The sequence below is a fragment of the Falco rusticolus genome, chromosome 2 (genome assembly GCF_015220075.1).
Source record: "Falco rusticolus isolate bFalRus1 chromosome 2, bFalRus1.pri, whole genome shotgun sequence".
Lineage (NCBI taxonomy): Eukaryota > Metazoa > Chordata > Aves > Falconiformes > Falconidae > Falco > Falco rusticolus.
Genome location: NC_051188.1, coordinates 24706308 through 24722760, shown reverse-complemented (window position 1 = coordinate 24722760; position 16453 = coordinate 24706308). Strand labels below are relative to the sequence as shown.

Here is a 16453-nt window from a genome sequence, read left to right as displayed (position 1 = left end):
CCCAACATGCACTTACAGACTGCTCCTCTGATAAATTATGTGGATTAAGCTCCTCAAAGTCTTCAATCCAGTGTTACCCAATACAATTGTTTATACACAAGAATTCATACTAGTTCTATCGCTGCTTTCTAGAATACAGTCATTCAATTCACAAGGGAATCCCACATTCCCTCACATGCACAACCTTCCTTCTGGCTATATTAAAAACACATTGCTTGCCTGTGTCACTTGCTACAAACATGGCTGTTGTACCTACGCCAACCTCTTCATCCAATAATTTTCAAACCTGAGCTAGTAACAGAGCTATCCTCCTTCTGCTCCATCAAAAACATTATTTTGGTCCCCAGGTAACCTGGCTACGTAAGGATTCCCTACTCACCATTACTCCATTTTTGGTGGCCAGTCTGATTTTTCAATTTCCTGTCCCACAGCCTGCACAGTCTAATGGCTAGGACAGCTAGTTCTCCTTTATGGTGGACCTTATCCTAAACTCCCATGTAGTTTTGTGCTCAAATAGACACAAGTGGAAAAATTTTCACTCTGAATTCATTTTATTTTTCTAGCATGACATTAGTAGCCACAGAAAGTGGTTTGATGACTATGTAAGCTCTGAATTTTTAAATAAACAGTGTATGACAATACTGAGATAAAATAGGAAAATATAAGAAGCTTCTTTTCATTATATGAAAAAGGCTAACAAAATTAAAACAGAGGTAGAAGTACTCAGAATGTGGTCTAAAGTTATGTAACTTTATTTCAGTTAGAAAGCAAGCTATAAACTACCATCCTATCCAAGTACCAAGTTCGATTTAAAAAGGAGAAGAAAATGCAAAAACCCCAATATTTTATTAAAATCCTTAATAACTTTAAATCCACTATAAACCAGAATCGTTTCAATGCTATAGCCAATCTAGCAGGATGCAAACTCTTCAACTCAAAATCAGTTTATTAAACATGATTCATAAGAACAGTGCAATCAAATCAAGTTGAACACAGATGACACAATGAAACACAGATGCTTAACAACTGAGAAAACACAGACTAAAGTATTTTGCATCATCTTGCTTTTGTTTCTTGTATTCCAAGGCTTTACTTCGTAAATCTGAATTTTAGCTGCACAAATTTCAGTCTGGTCCTGGCACAAAAGTACAAGACTCCTTGAAGGACATAGCTAAAACATTTCCAGTGAAAAAAAATATTAAAAAGTGATCTATACTAAGCGTTTAGTCTTTCACTGTCAATAGAATTTATGTGCTGTTTATTTACTGAAATTGATGGCTTGCAGTAAGGCATAGTACCTTGCACTACTTGCTATATTCTTCAGAGTGCGTTAGGTACACAGTTTAAAAATGCTGAAAAAAAATCTCTTCAATAACACCCACTAACCCTACTGCTTACTGTAATTTCTAAAAAGTGTAAATACAGTTAGCCCTTTCCTGAACACACTTAGAAAAAGCTGTCAGGTGACACTCAAATGTCCAAAATCCAACTGAGTGCACATTTCCTAGACAGTTTACCAGAATCCTTTTTGTCTTACACAACTTACAAGCCGTCATCTCCACTGCGGCCCAAGAGATTCCAGCAGGACCCAGCTAGTTTTCTGAACAATGCTGTCAGACTTCCTTGCTTTTTAAACATTTACGTGTCCTAACACACACACGCACAGTCTGAAGTTTTACCTCAATTCATCTCTACAACACTTTTTATTTTGTTTTGATAAAAAATAAAGACAGCCATCACTTGGGCTCTTCAGGCACCATCATTTCTGAACATAAATGCTGCATCAAAAAACATAGCAATGTGCTTTCAATAACACCAAGTCAACATTTCTCAAATAAAATAGAACAAACTACAAATCAGCAGTCATAGCTTTTTCCTTCCCACTCAGGGCAGCATGTTAATTTGAACTGTTGATACAGCATTGCACTAATTAAAAATTTTCCAAAGCATATATGTGTCTTGTATATATAGTTGTACAGGTATTGACCATACACAAAAAAACCTGTGTACAAATTCACATGACATTAAAGCTTTTAGATTACTATGACCACTGATACTTCCGTTTATGGCAAGTCAATCAAAGCAATGAAACTACTGAATTTTCTGGCTATTAAAAATTATTTGTTTGCTAAGAAAAGATTCAAGTAATAGCACATTTGATACAGCTATTCTTTCAATGAAATCTAAATACATACATCCAATAAAACACAATTACAAAAGAAAAAATGAAGCCACTCTCAAGTCTTACCTTATGTGCTGGCACTAGATTAACTAACACCGTATCCAGAAGTTCCTGCGACACAGTATCTCCCTCACAAATGATAGAGCTCATTAGATCAACCATGTGCATGTGTACTTTTTGGTTATGACCGTTGCTGAAATTAAAACCAAGAATTCTTAGTGTAGTATTCATATAAAGTACGACTTTCACTCAGAGTACTCCCCACGGTGATGTCAAACAACATGGAATATAATAATCAAATCACAAGTTTTCTCAGAAGTCAAAATACTTAATTTCTCAGGTGCATATGCCATTTTCCAAAAAGTTCTTCAATCTCATGCCCTCTTTGTTTACTACTTTATTAAGAGAGTTAAGAGGACTGTATCTGTCCCTACCGTGAAAAGATAGCCTATTAGAACATCCCTCCCCTCTACTGAGCGCTGGCGAGACTTCATCTGGAGTGCTGTGTCTAGTTCTGGGCTTCCCAGCACAAGAGAGACACGGACATCCTGAAGTCAGTCCAGCAAAGGGCCACAAAGATGATTAAGGGACTGGACCAGCTCTCATACAAGAAGAGGCTGAGAGAGCTGACATCATTCTTTTAGCCTCGAGAAGAGATGGCTTAGGGAGGAACTTATCATTATGTTTAAATACCTGATGTTGGGAGTAAAGAAGACAGGGCGAGACTCTTCTCAGTGGTGTCCAGTGACAGGACAAGAGGCGATGGGTGCAAGGTGAAATACAGGACAGACCGTTTAAACATAAGAAAGAGAAACTTTTTAAATGTAAGGGTGATTGAGCACTAGAAGGTTGCCCAGAGAGGCCATGGAGTCTCCATCCTCGGAGATGCTCAAAACACAGCATGCTACTACAGTCCTGGGCAATCTGCTCTACCTAACCTGATTTGAGCAAGGGGGACAGACTAGATGATCTCTAGCAGTACCTTCCCGTGTCCACTATTTTCTGGCTCTTATTTTTCTAGCAATTATCCTCCAAATTCCTTAGAACTGCCTATTGCACCATTCAAGAATGGAATCAAATAAACACAGTAAAAAGACAACCAAAGTAATTCTTTTTAAGGAAAAAAAAGATGATTTGCAGTGTGTCTGTTTAATTAAAACAGGCAAAACTGACAGCTTGTTATATTTATACTGCTACCTTCAGTTAAGCTGAATTACAAAACTAAGCTCGTTGATGCTAGAAGTCACACAATGGACCAAACAGCTAGGTTAGAAACTTCTGACCTCAACCACACAATAACATAATTAATAAGGGGTGACAACACTTACTTTATTACTGAAAACAGTGTTCTGTACAACTGTGTAAAAATTTCATTGCTGTCTTCTAACTCAAAGCATATGTTGTAAGACTTGACCCAAGCAATGTTCTGTGTTGAACAGGGGAGGGGAAAAAATAAATAGTTAATACAAGATAAAGTTGAAAAATTACATTTCACAGTTATTATGAAAAAATTATGAAGCTTACCTCAAGCAAATAAAAATACCGATTAAACTGGGGGCTTTTTGTATCTTCTAAACCTTTAAGTTGCCTTGTTATGAACATAAATATATCCTGAAAAGAAAGAAGTGATAGCTATTTAAGCAAATGCAATGAAGCTTTCAAATTTAAAATAACTAACTTTTAAATTTACTAGTAGTATTCACTCACTACAAAATATGCAGCAGTAACAGACACGCTACTTCACGGTCCAAAAGAAGACTATCTACAAAAACATTATAGAGAATGTCAAGGAGTAATTTTAAAATGCCTCATGTTTCCTCAAAGGGTTGAGAAAGTAACTTTTTTTTAAGGAAGCAAAAGGTTTTATTTTCCAAAGAAAAATGCTCAGCTTGACAAACAGAGCTGCAACTGGCTGACATGCTGCAGTAGTCAAACGATTATTCAGAAGGACAATGAATTTTACATTTCTACCTCATACTGCAATAGGTTTCAACAGAAGGGAAAACTGCAGTAGGAAACTGCAGCTTTCCAACAAGCGTTATATGTTTACAGTGTATTGTTCGTGCATTTCTCAGTTATCATGCTACTGACACAGATCGCATCTCTTGCAAAAACCAATAAACCATGTTTCTCCTGCTTCTTTTATCAATTCTCATCACCAGAAGACTTACTCAGAAAAAGTCTCACACAGAGTAAATTCATATAGGTTATAAGCAACAGTCGATTATGAACAGATTGGAAACACACAGGAAGGTGCCTTTTTAAAATGCTTTTTACATTCCGATAATTAACAGCTGGAAATTCATTAACTACTATATTAAATCAAAAGATTCAGAAGTACATATGACCAGACACAGTGTTCACAACCACAATATCTGTAATATTTCATCTAACAATCTAAGTTTAACTCAAATAAAAAGGTATAAAGTTGCCATAATAAACACCTGAAAAAGCTATCCTAGAAATAGTCTAGAAAGCTCTTCTATGTTTTCAAAGGAACATTTCCTCTCATCCCCCAGCCCTGCCCCCAAGAATAAGGAGATGGACAAAAGATAAGGATGATGTTCCTTTCTTCTAATGCTACAACCACAAAATACAGCCCTAATCATTAAGCTGAGCACTCACTGTGGTTCTAGGTAAAAACAAGAATTAGATTACACTCAACATCATCATCTCTTGGCAAAAATGCAGAGCAAGCACACTGTTCTGAGATACCGCTACATTAACATTTAAATTTGGATCAATTGTGCCTTTGAAGTCTTAAGGATAATCAGAAGAACCACTGGTTCATGCTTCTGATCATTTACATAGCACCCAAGCTAGACTCTTTAGTTGAAATTAAATCCAAAAATACAGTTCAACGGACACATCTAACAGACTCCAACCACTAAAGAGCATTCAGTCCACAGGCAAAAGCCAGTCCAAATAATCCCCTGCTAGTGCCTGAACCACTAGCAGGCCATGAACCCACCCAAAATGAGTTCCATCATCTCTGAAACTGATATAGCAGAAGATGCCATAAAATCTACAAGACATACAAACTGAATCTCAGTGAAGGATTAGATGCAATTAAAGAAGAAAGGGAGCATCCAAGAGAATGACCAATGCCAAATAGAAAGACTACTTCATCTTAGAACTCATGCCCTAGGTATAATTATTCTGTTAAACTTTATTTGTACAGATGAATCTCTTAAGAGTATCTGAAGAAAGACTTTAACTAAAAGACTAAAAAGTAAAAAAAAATCAAAACCAAAACTAAAGAAAGTATCTTTACTTTCTATCCTCCGGCTTAGTATGCAGCACGCACTTACTGCATGTGATTCGAAGACCCTATTGAGACCAAAACCAAGCTTCCTATTTACAAAGTACTTATTAATGTCTGCGTTCAGATCTGATACAGTGATGAGTAGCATGTGTACAATATGTCTAGCATCTCAATGCTTCATAAATAATGGCATCATCTGAAAAAAAGAGCAGTTTACTCCTCATTTTGTTTATCTTTTCCTATTCCTCTTTTAAAGGAAGAAAGACAGACCCAACTCAAAAGTATTCACGGATTTTTAGTATCTAGTGTAATATGACCCAAAGTTTTTCCCTTTTTTGAGCGCACAGAATATACTATTTCAATATGCATTTATAAATGCCAAACACCAGATAAAATAAACTGTAGCTGCAACTAAGAAATTGCAACACTGTCACAAATAGGACAATATGGTTTCACACCAGACTCCATAAAGCAAGTCTACATTAATACCCAGACTCTAAAAACAAGAGAGCTTACACTTCAACTTCAGGAAGAACATTCAGTGTTTCTGTGGATGGTTGTATCAATACCAATTAGCCATGTAACAGCTTCAGTAACCATCACAGCCAGGGGTTTCACCACAGAACGAATCCAAACAGTTGAGGTATGCTACCATATACACCCTTAAATGTCTCCATTTCAGCTGAGTCAGACACAGTCCCTTTGTCCAAGTTGTTTTCTTTGACAAACAGCAGTGATTAGAACATCTTCCCCACAGAAAATCAGATCTAGGCTCTAGGCTTTCTCCAGACTGAGAGGGCCTTGAAGTTAGATGTTCCCAGATCCCAGAAGAGCAATTTTGCTCCAGTCCTGCTTTTAGCCTACTTGTGGCATTTTCCATCACTGTCGTCAAAACTCTTTCAACACTCAGTGAGGAAGGTAAGATTTACACTGCAGATACACATAAAAGAGGGAAACCTGAAATTCTGAGCCCTTCTCTCAGTACCTCACACAATACGTAAGTTAGAGAGATTCAAAGAGTCTCAAACAACGGCAAAAACTCTTTTAAGTTTTCTCCTCTCAAGAAATTATCCTTCTCAACACTTCCCTTTGCCATCTTTAACTTTGGTGCTAAACATATAGAAAAGACTCAACATGGATCTAATATTAAATGCTGAGTAAAAATAGTGCCAAGATACAACTCAAGAGGAAGCATTCTTCCTCTTACCTCTCTCATAAAGTGGAGGAAACTCTGACTTTGTACCAGAGCTTGTCCTGCAACCAAAAAAGCTGCCTTCAGCAGAAATGGGTTTGCAAAAACCTACCTCAATAGCCCAAGGCAAAGTCTCTATTGTTTGTCCTGTCTTTATTTCTCAAAATGTGTTCAGAAATCTGCATTAACAAACCGTGCAGATTTCAGAATTCAGAACTGAATGCTGACAGTGAAAATTCCTAGTCTGTTCAGAGCTCTGTCCAAGTAGTAGTAGTATGCTTACATTGCAAGTATGAGTAACGTAAGCCTTCCAATATTATATACTATAACATTTGAAACTTAGTAGCATTTGATAAATCAAATTCTATAAGAGGACCATTATAATCTGTTAGCCAAATTCAGAAAGAGGAAAAAAAACCCCAAACCTCTAAGCCTAACAAGCAAAGGAAAAAAGATACTCAAAACTGAAGTAGATATCAGGATGTCTCAAACAAGACTGAAATACATATAGCACAGAGAGAAGCCTCATGTTTGTCGCCAGTTGAAGATGGTGCAATCAATAAGATAACTAGGTAAGTATCTATTCAGAGGTGCAACAATTCAGAAATAAGAAAATATATCTAACAGAAATCCCTGGGTGTCTCTCCAGTATGTCTGGTAACAAAGGATGTACTACAGCTGAAAGCATACCATTTGTCCCACTTACAAAACACTTATGGTGCAATCACTAGATCAGAAATTGAGTGATTTCTTCTTGAGTGATAACAGATACACCTTCCACCACAACCATCTTTTTATCCTACTGTAGAAAAAACCCCAAAAAATGCAAAATGAAACAAAAAAGGCCCTACACAGTCTTAAATCAGGGAGACAGAACAAGTATGCATTTTTCAGTGGTTTCCCCTGCAAGATTTTCTGTAAGACTCAGTTCATCACTCCAGATTCAGACTGCGTAAGGGAAGTAATTTGATTTCGTAAGCTGTAAGCTGGAAAAAAAGTTAGATTTCTAGTTTTTGTTAAAAAGTAAAAAAGAAAAAACACCAAACAATCAAAAATTTAATTTTTCTGAAACAGATGGGGCAGATCTGTACCACCTTTTCAAACCTGGCATTTCTTTATCAACCATCTCCATCTAGTGGGATCAGTGATGTTTATAATTGTAGCGTTTCCAATTCACATCAGGCATCATTATCCTCTGTACAAAAATACTTTTTCTTTATTTCAATAAAGCCTTTATCTATAAAAATACAGTAATCATCTCTTGGTAGCTCAATTGGAAACAGCAGAGGTATTTTCCCAATTGAAGGAATTAGCTATCTTGGAAGAGATTATGATAAAAGCTACAGACATATCAGTATTTTTAAAGTAACAGACCACTACCTGCAAATCCCAATGACAGTTGAATATTTATTTTCAATATAAATCCAAAACTCTACAAGATACTGAAAGTTGTACTACATATCGATTCCAATGATGAACACTTGACCTGATCAAACATCCCTATCCCAGAATCAAATAAAAACTTCAGATTGTGTAGGCTGAACCAGAAATAAAGGGAGGAAAAAAAAAAAGTCAATCAATTGTATCAATCATTCAGTTTTAAAACCTGGTGTGGAAAAAAAGATAAATTCAATTTACCTTTAGTTTATCTGGTGAAGTGTATGGAGCTTCAGGGGCATAAATTCGGAAAATATCAGCAAGACAACATGCTACCAACAAACGTACATCCTTATCAGGATGTTTGAGGAAAAAGTCTGAAGCAAGATGTAAAGCCAGATTTAGGTAGAGCTCCTTTTCTTCTTCAGAGTCCTGGTCCATATCCATGAAAGTTTTCACAACCATCTAAAAAGACAGACATTAGTACATAAAATAAAATACTTTGTGTAACAGGGTCCTTACTTAAAGTTCCTTTTCTGATTTTGTGCAGCTTCTATCAAAGCATTATTAGCAATGCAGCAGTACTCATTTGAGTAACCAGCATCTTATTTTTCTGGGTACAGATGGACCTAGTAACATCCTCTACCAATTGTTCCAAGACACAGTGTCAGCAGAACTACTGAAAGCCTAGCTGTAGTACTTTACATATCTTTTTGAGAAACCATATAATCATTTGCCAATTCAAAAACTACAACTGCATTCACTGTTACAGCCATAAACTGAAAAACTGAGAAAACAGCTAAACTTTATTTAAAATATTTATCTGTCCCTGAAGTACTCAGGGTTACAATTTATTTTCCCTCTATTCTCTTTCAATTTCAAGTTGTTCTCTACTACTGCTCTGAGGACAAGTTTGTGCTGCCCAGAAGCAGAGCATGCACTTTCAGCAGAAGCATATATAAATCCAATGCAGCCCAGCAGCATGCATGCTACCCAACAGGACTAAAATGGCCATTATTATTATTAAGAGCCAGTACACTGAAGTTATGGAAGAAAAAAAAAAAAAAAAAAGTCTTGGACACCAAGTATTTAACACCCTAAACAGAACAAAAGCAAGAAAAGCCATAATTAGTAACTGCTAGCTGGCAAGGCTTCTTGTATTTAAAGAAATGTTTGGAGAAGAAAAACCTATTGACAAGAAGTAATTACATTTTTTTTCCAATTTCTTATTGGAATCACAAAGGCAGAGTTATTTTAAGGAGTTTGACTCTTGTTAAAATTAACAAAATGTAAATAAAGTCTTAATTATACAGTCTTGTGAATTAAAGTCAAAACTCTCATCCATTTCACCAGGGCAAGAAAGGATATTTTTCTAGAATAACAATATCAGTAAAGTTCCTCACAAAAAACCCAAACCCCCACAGCCCTAAAACACTACAAATTCTTTCACTTTGCTGTAGTTTGTTTGTTTGGGGTTTTTGCCCCAAAAATTTACTATACTTAAGTCAGGTAGAAATAAATCATACTTAATTAAAAAAATAAAGGACTTTGCATAATTAGGATCACACAGCAGTGAAGTTTTTAACCATATAAGAATCCTTTACTAAAAGGTACAGAAAACTAGCAACTTAGATACACACATAAGTTCCATTGCAAGAAAAATGAAGTCCTTCCCAGGCAGACAGCAGATGAATCATTTCAAGTGCACTGGTACTCTTACACACTACCAAAAGTAATTTAAAAATCAGAATTGTTTTCATTTCTATGGAAAATACTTAGACTTACATAACCAACAAGGTAATGAATAAAATATACAGGTGTCACAAGAGTACTTGCAACAAGTTATGATTTTTGTCTACTCTAGAAACGAACCTTCAGTTTCTCTTCCCTGACAACATGAACTTCCATACTGGTCAGGACAACAAAAATCAGTCATCTTGTCTCCAGAGCAATCTGTCACAGTGCTTAAGGTAAAACGTAGAAAACCAAGCTAGTTCTCACTGTGTAACTTTGTAGCTTCCCACAAAGCAATAGGTTAGAGGAATCCTGAGCCTAAAATTGCACACAGATTGCCATGACGAATACTTCATCTTCCAGATGTGGTCTGTATTTCCTAACCCATTCAATTTTCACTACATCTTTCTACAATAAGCTTTGGTGCTTAGTTATAACCTATGAAAAATTATGTTATTAGACTGCTGGCCTAAAGTTAATATATTTCATTAGATGATGCCTTGGTTCTTGTGTATTACAAAAATCTGTGGAAAAAATAGTTTTCTCACGCTATTAATCATTTCCAAGTGTTTATCACCTTTTTTCTGTCTTCAGTGCTACTTCATGACCGACCATTTAGTTTCTATCTCCTTTCCAAATCTACTATAACTTGGGAAATTTTATACATTTCTGATCCACACCATCTCCAGGTAAGTTATGCTAATACAGAAATTCACTGTGCATGTTTTCCATTTTTTTCTCAGATTTCCAAATAATTTGTATTTATATGAATACATTTGTCACCAACAAACACCAAACTACCTGCTCATGTAAATCAAAATAAAATCCACTGAAAGCTGCTTCTTCCCCAATACTTATATGAATTTGGCAGTCATGGAAATTAAGAGACTAATAGTTCACTTATTTATCAACTGCTGCTCTTTAACACCTGGAACTGTAGGTCAATACACTTGTGTAGCCTAGACCATCTGATCCTTCATAAAAGAAACACTATGCGGTTTTTCCCCTGCCTGTCTACCTGAATGCACAGCCAGAATCAATAGCTGACAAGAAACACAGGACGTCCTGCAAAATACACTTCTCCAGCAAGACAGGTCAAGATGGCAGAAAGGACCAGGGATTCAAGGCGAAAAATGAAATTATAGGGAAAAGAAGTGTAAGAACTGTGTGCAGTTTCACAAGCTGAAAAAAGCAAGCACTAACTAATTATTTCTTCTGTTAGGGGTCACTCATACATGACGTCATAAATGCCTTCCTTCTATTCAACATAATAGAATGCAGCATATCAACTACAGTCTAGCAGCCCAGTTCCCAAAGCACAGACAGGTTACTGTGGGAAGGGCACAAGGAAGCCTTGTGCTTTGGAGTTTTATTGGGGTTTTGTTCATTTACTAGTAGTTCCAACTGGCTTAAGACTAATTCTTATGAAAATAAACTCCAAATTAAGCCCTTCCAGCTGTTAGAATACTTAAGGTTCCTCTCCCACATCTGTTCCCTCCTTTTCCACAGGGCAAGCCCAAGTTGCAGGCATTGCTTCTGCACAATACTAACAGGCCTGTCTTTTTGTGAGAATATGTGGGTAGATAAAGAACTGCAGTAACATAGTTATCACTCAAATCACTCCAACTTTCCTGTAGAGTTCAGCCAAAAAAAGTGGTCAAGAAATTCAGGAAACAGGAATATGTAATATAATCAAAGAATACCTTCATTATGATACAGGCTAAAATAATAAGAATAAAGGGTTTTATAATCAACCCAAAGAGCACAAATGCATAAAAGGAATGTATTCTGAGGCATCCATATTTTTTCCAAAATTATGACTCTTTCTATGTTTTCCAGTATTTGCTTCTCTAAAAGTACTGACTTTTATGTCAGTAACTGACTTTTTATTTCAGTATGAACTGAAATAAAATTTAAATACTTTTTAAAATTAATATAGTTTATTTCCATTTGTGATTTTTTTAACTCATTTAAACATTTTTGGACAAGTCACTTCAAGAAAGTGGTAGAACAGAAGGCATGATGGTCAACAAGTTCCTCCTTCTGAGCACAGAAAAGGTAAAGCCCAAAGGAAATCATCCTTTCACATAGAAAATACAGTAATAGCATCATCAAATGCTGTATAGAAGAAACCTCAATCTGCAAACAGTTACTTGCTTACTAACCTTTAGCCTTCTCACCATCTCTTCTTTAGATATTTTATCAGAGATTTCTTTGACTCCTGGAGGATATGTGATTTTTCCATCGTTGGCTCTCGTCTTGGAATGAGCCATGATTTCACAATTTTAAAACTGTGGAAAAAAATTAAGAAGTCAAAGTAAACATAAACTAGCTAAACAACGTTATCTGTCCCATTTTTACAAACAAAATGCAACTAGAAGTGTACCAACAAAACCCATACAAAGAAAAAACTGGACAAAAGATTTGGATTTTTTTCTGTACTCTTTATTGTAACAGACCACAATGGTTTTGATATTCAGATAGACTGTCCTATATTACAATAAAACTTTCAAGTACACAACAGAAAAAAAAAATATAAAACTCCTCACTCCTGCAAGTTATTTAATCTTCACACTGAAAAGATGCAACCAAGAATCTTATCTTACTGTATGAACTGTTTCCACCACTTGGAAATAACAAATTCTAGCCAGCTTGGCTTTTTAGACTGAGAACAGACATCTGAAGTTGTCTTTTCCAAACAACTAAATAGAGCACAATTTCCCCCAGAAGCCTAAATAGCAGTGCTGTTGAACTGTTACACATGACTTATTTTAATTTGGCAATACTGCCAGAGAAGAAAATGAAGTTGGACAGGAAAAGAGCAGACCAAGTGGAAGTCTTTCCTCTACACCATAAAGCCAAGTTTTCAAGCAAAAGACTGCAGATAAGCAAGGGTGTCTTTTTCCTACATTCCATTTATGAAAACAACTTATTCTGTTTCTCATTCCCTTTAAACTGATACAAAGGCAGACTGCCACCTAAATCCATCCTAAGCTATGTAAAGTTCCTGCTGCAGAGAAAATAGCTGAATTGAAAGCTTTACTTAACATAAAAAGCAATTAATACAAAAGATGGTGAAAAAAACTAAACAGCATGTGTTGGAATAATTAGGACTTTAGAAAAAGACTGTACCAGGGCAGTTACAAGTCAAGGATGCAACAAGGGAAATAAAACGTCTTTGCCATTGCCTTGATATTTTTATTTACTCATTTAAAAGTCTGAAACACTTCCTCACAGTCACCACTTCCCTGAACTGTGAATTCCAAGTCAGGCATTTTCTTCCTACCGACCTCCTATACAAGGAGGATCTATATACACTTCGAACTTCTCAGAACGATTAACATCAGGAATAAAAATCAACTATAATCCACAAGAAGAGAAAAGCTAGGAGCATGTTCCGTAACCAGACGGTGTAGCCTGCCGTGAGACTTACTGGCCCAGCTAAGGTCCTTCTACACTGAAGGAGAAATAGAACTTGAAAAATACTCATCCCCCACCCCCAGAAAATATCCCAACATGTTTTGTATTCTTCAGTCACATTTCATAGTAACAACCTAAATTACAGATTTTGCTTAATCTTTACTAATCTTTTACCAAACAAAAAGTTACCACCGATATTTAAGTAACTTTTGTAAAGAATACATACAGCACAATACATTTTTATTGTAGGAAGTGAAGAAAATGTGAGTAGAATGAACGTATCAGATGTCATTCAACAGGCATGATATGTAACTCTGTTTCTGTCATCTCCTCTGTACTTACACATCCACGACAGTTGAACCAAGTGCTACATACCTGCAGCTGTAGTAAAAACAGATAATTATAAACCTGGGATGTAACAGAACTTACTAAAGTAAATTTTTGCCAATACTGCCAGGAAAATATGATGCCACCTTCATGCCTGTTTTATTTCTTAATGCATCGTCATGACTGTAAGCCTAGAACTTCTCAAAAATGCACAAAAGACATAACCACGTGCACGCTTCTTGCTGTTTGACACATATATTCCATTCTAGCTTTCAGACGGGATGATGTTATCACAGCTAAATTAATTTTAACAGCTTATCACAGCAGAAGGGAGTCTTGCTCCTCTCAATCCCAGAATGTATAAAAGCATCAGATGCTTTGCTGGACCAATCAAACTCATCAACTCAGACATACAAGCCTAAGTATTTTTGAAAAGCATGTGACAAGCATCAAAGCTAACTCAAGTGAAGGAACAAGAACCAAAGGAATTGGGGAACAAAACTCCCCTTTTGCAGTGATGGACAGTTGTCACGTAAGATTAACTGCAGTGGAAACTTGATTAGAACATGGTGATACAGTCCTATTTGGAGCATCTTCTGAAATAATTCAAAGACTGAATCTCATATATTATGGTCAAGTTGAACTAACCAGCTAGTATGTCCAACTGACATGCAACCAAGATTTTGAGCCTAAGTGGTATCCAAGGTCTGGGTTTGAAATTTTATCACCTGAATTGTGTTTACATGGCAAGGTTTTGGTAGCAGGGGAGACTGCAGGGATGGTGTCTGTGGGAAAATACCAGGAGCTGCCCCTGTGGCCAACAGAGCTAGTTCCAGCCAGCTCCAAAACAGACTCATCCCTGGCCGAAGTTGACATCAGTGACACTGCTGTCACCTCTGTGATAACATAATTCAGAAACAGTAAAAAATGCTGCACAGCAGCTATGACAGAATTGAAAAAAATGTGAGTGAAACTAACTTTGCAGTCACCAAGGTTAGTGAAGGAGTGGGAGGAGGTACTCCAAGCACTGAAACAGATTCCCCTGCAGCCCACAGAGAAGACCACGGTGATGCAGGTTGTTCTGCATCCCACGGAAGACCATGCCAGCAGATACCCACATTGCAGCCTGTGGAGAGAAGCCCACACCAGACCAGGCTCCTGGCAGGACCTGTGACCCCGCAGGGGACCCATGCTGGAGCAGCCTGTTCCTGAAGGACTGTACTCCATGAGAAGGGCCCATGCTACAGCAGTTCTTGAAGAACTGCAGCCCGTGGGAAGGACACGCATTGGAGACATTTGCGAAGGACTGAATCCCTTGGTTAGGGCCCACGTTGCAGCAGGGAAGAAAAGTGTGAGGGAAGAGTGGGAAAGCTGAAGGATTGTGGCCTGCCCCAACCCCTTCTCTCTTATCCCCTGCACCACTCTGTGGGGAAGGAAGAAGGTAGAAGAGTCACAAATGAAGGAGTTAAGTTGAGCCTGGAAAGAAGCAGGGTTGGGGAGGCATCTTTAGTTTTGTCCCCATTTCTCACCATCCTGCTTTATTTTCATTCAAAAAGAAATTAAATTAATCTTTCCCAAGTCAAGTCTGTTTTCCCTATGACAGCTGTTGTAAAGTGATCTCCCTGTATTTATCCTGACCCATGGAGCTTTTCATCACATCTCCTCTCCCATTATGTTGAGCGGGGGTAGTGAGAGAGCAGCTGGGTGGGCACCTAGCAACAAACCAAGGTTAGAAAATAACTTATCCCTCTCAGAAGTATAGAAAACACCAAATAGGCATTAATACTGCATATCTTATAGGATCAAAAATTAATTTAAAAAATGTTCAATGAAACAGCCTATTAGTTAGGAAGGTTAAAAACTTGTGATCTATGTAATACAAATTTGCAGATGACTTCTGAAAGTTTTTTTTAGGATTAAAACTATTAGCTATACAGGGGGAATCATTTAAAATAAATAGGAAAAAACAAAATCTATCATTCAACAAATTCAGTGCTAAACTACCTCCTTGTACAACAGTTATCACTTCAACCACCACCTAAATAAAACTGAATTAGCTTGCCACATCTCACTGCTAGAAGTTTCTGCTCTCCTGGAGTGCCAGGAGAGCTGTGCATACCCAGGTCTGTCAAAATAATTATTTTGCACACGTAGTAGGATCTAGGATTTTTTCTGAGGGGTTGTTTTTAACCTGATTCTAGCCAAGTGAAAGTCTCCGTGACTTCACATAACAGTTACACCAGCTGTTTCAGTTAACTTCTGTCAAAGAAAAGGAAGACTGACAGCTAAGAACAGCAGCCTCAAGGCTAGCTTATCTAGAACATGTTCAAGCATGAAGATCCATAAGTCAGTGAGGTGATACCTAGTAACTGAATTTCAAAAAGCTTTTTGAACCTGTTTTTAAAGATGCTATGTCTTCTTTTGGAATAGATTGGAAGATGACAAGCATTTTGGAAAAGGGCAATTCGATGAAAGTTTCAAGATTCAACAAGAGACTCAGCTGACTTTTTTTTAAAAAAAAAAATTTAGAACTGAAACTTTGGAAGTTCCCCTTGTTTTCAGAAATGCAGCATTATTCCATATATACAATCAGAAGGCAAGGAAAATACTCACATGCCTACCTTTTTTAAGGCAAGAAAACATAGCAGGCACTGAGATGCTTTGCACCAGCCAGTATGTAAGCTTACTAACTAATTGGTCAGATGTGTGCTGCTTCTGCTGTTGCAAAATAACAAAAAAAGAGATAAATATAACGAGAAACTTCAACAAATACATAACAAACAGATGCTAATCCTAACACATAGGACTAAAAATCATGATTCAGTCAGGCTTTGGTTATGATAAGCAGTACTACAAGCTAAGTCAATACTTCAAAAACTACAAAAAAAAACCCCACCCATATCTTAAGCTAAGATAGCATTTAAAATATAAATTCAACTCCTTATACAGAAGGAGA

General features: G+C 36.9%; 1 protein-coding gene across 4 annotated transcripts in view; it reads right to left on the bottom strand.

The window, feature by feature from the left end:
• PDS5B (PDS5 cohesin associated factor B) overlaps positions 1 to 16453 on the bottom strand; it is a 116948-nt gene that overhangs the window by 82709 nt on the left and 17786 nt on the right. For all 4 annotated transcript variants that reach the window (XM_037376580.1, XM_037376578.1, XM_037376581.1 and 1 more), the window contains exons 2-6: positions 11916 to 12041; positions 8278 to 8481; positions 3707 to 3793; positions 3511 to 3608; positions 2249 to 2375 (exon numbers count right to left, since the gene is read on the bottom strand). In XM_037376580.1, coding sequence (XP_037232477.1) covers positions 2249 to 2375; positions 3511 to 3608; positions 3707 to 3793; positions 8278 to 8481; positions 11916 to 12023 — 624 coding nt within the window. In that variant the 5' untranslated portion in view covers positions 12024 to 12041. The remainder of the gene's footprint in view (positions 1 to 2248; positions 2376 to 3510; positions 3609 to 3706; positions 3794 to 8277; positions 8482 to 11915; positions 12042 to 16453) is intronic.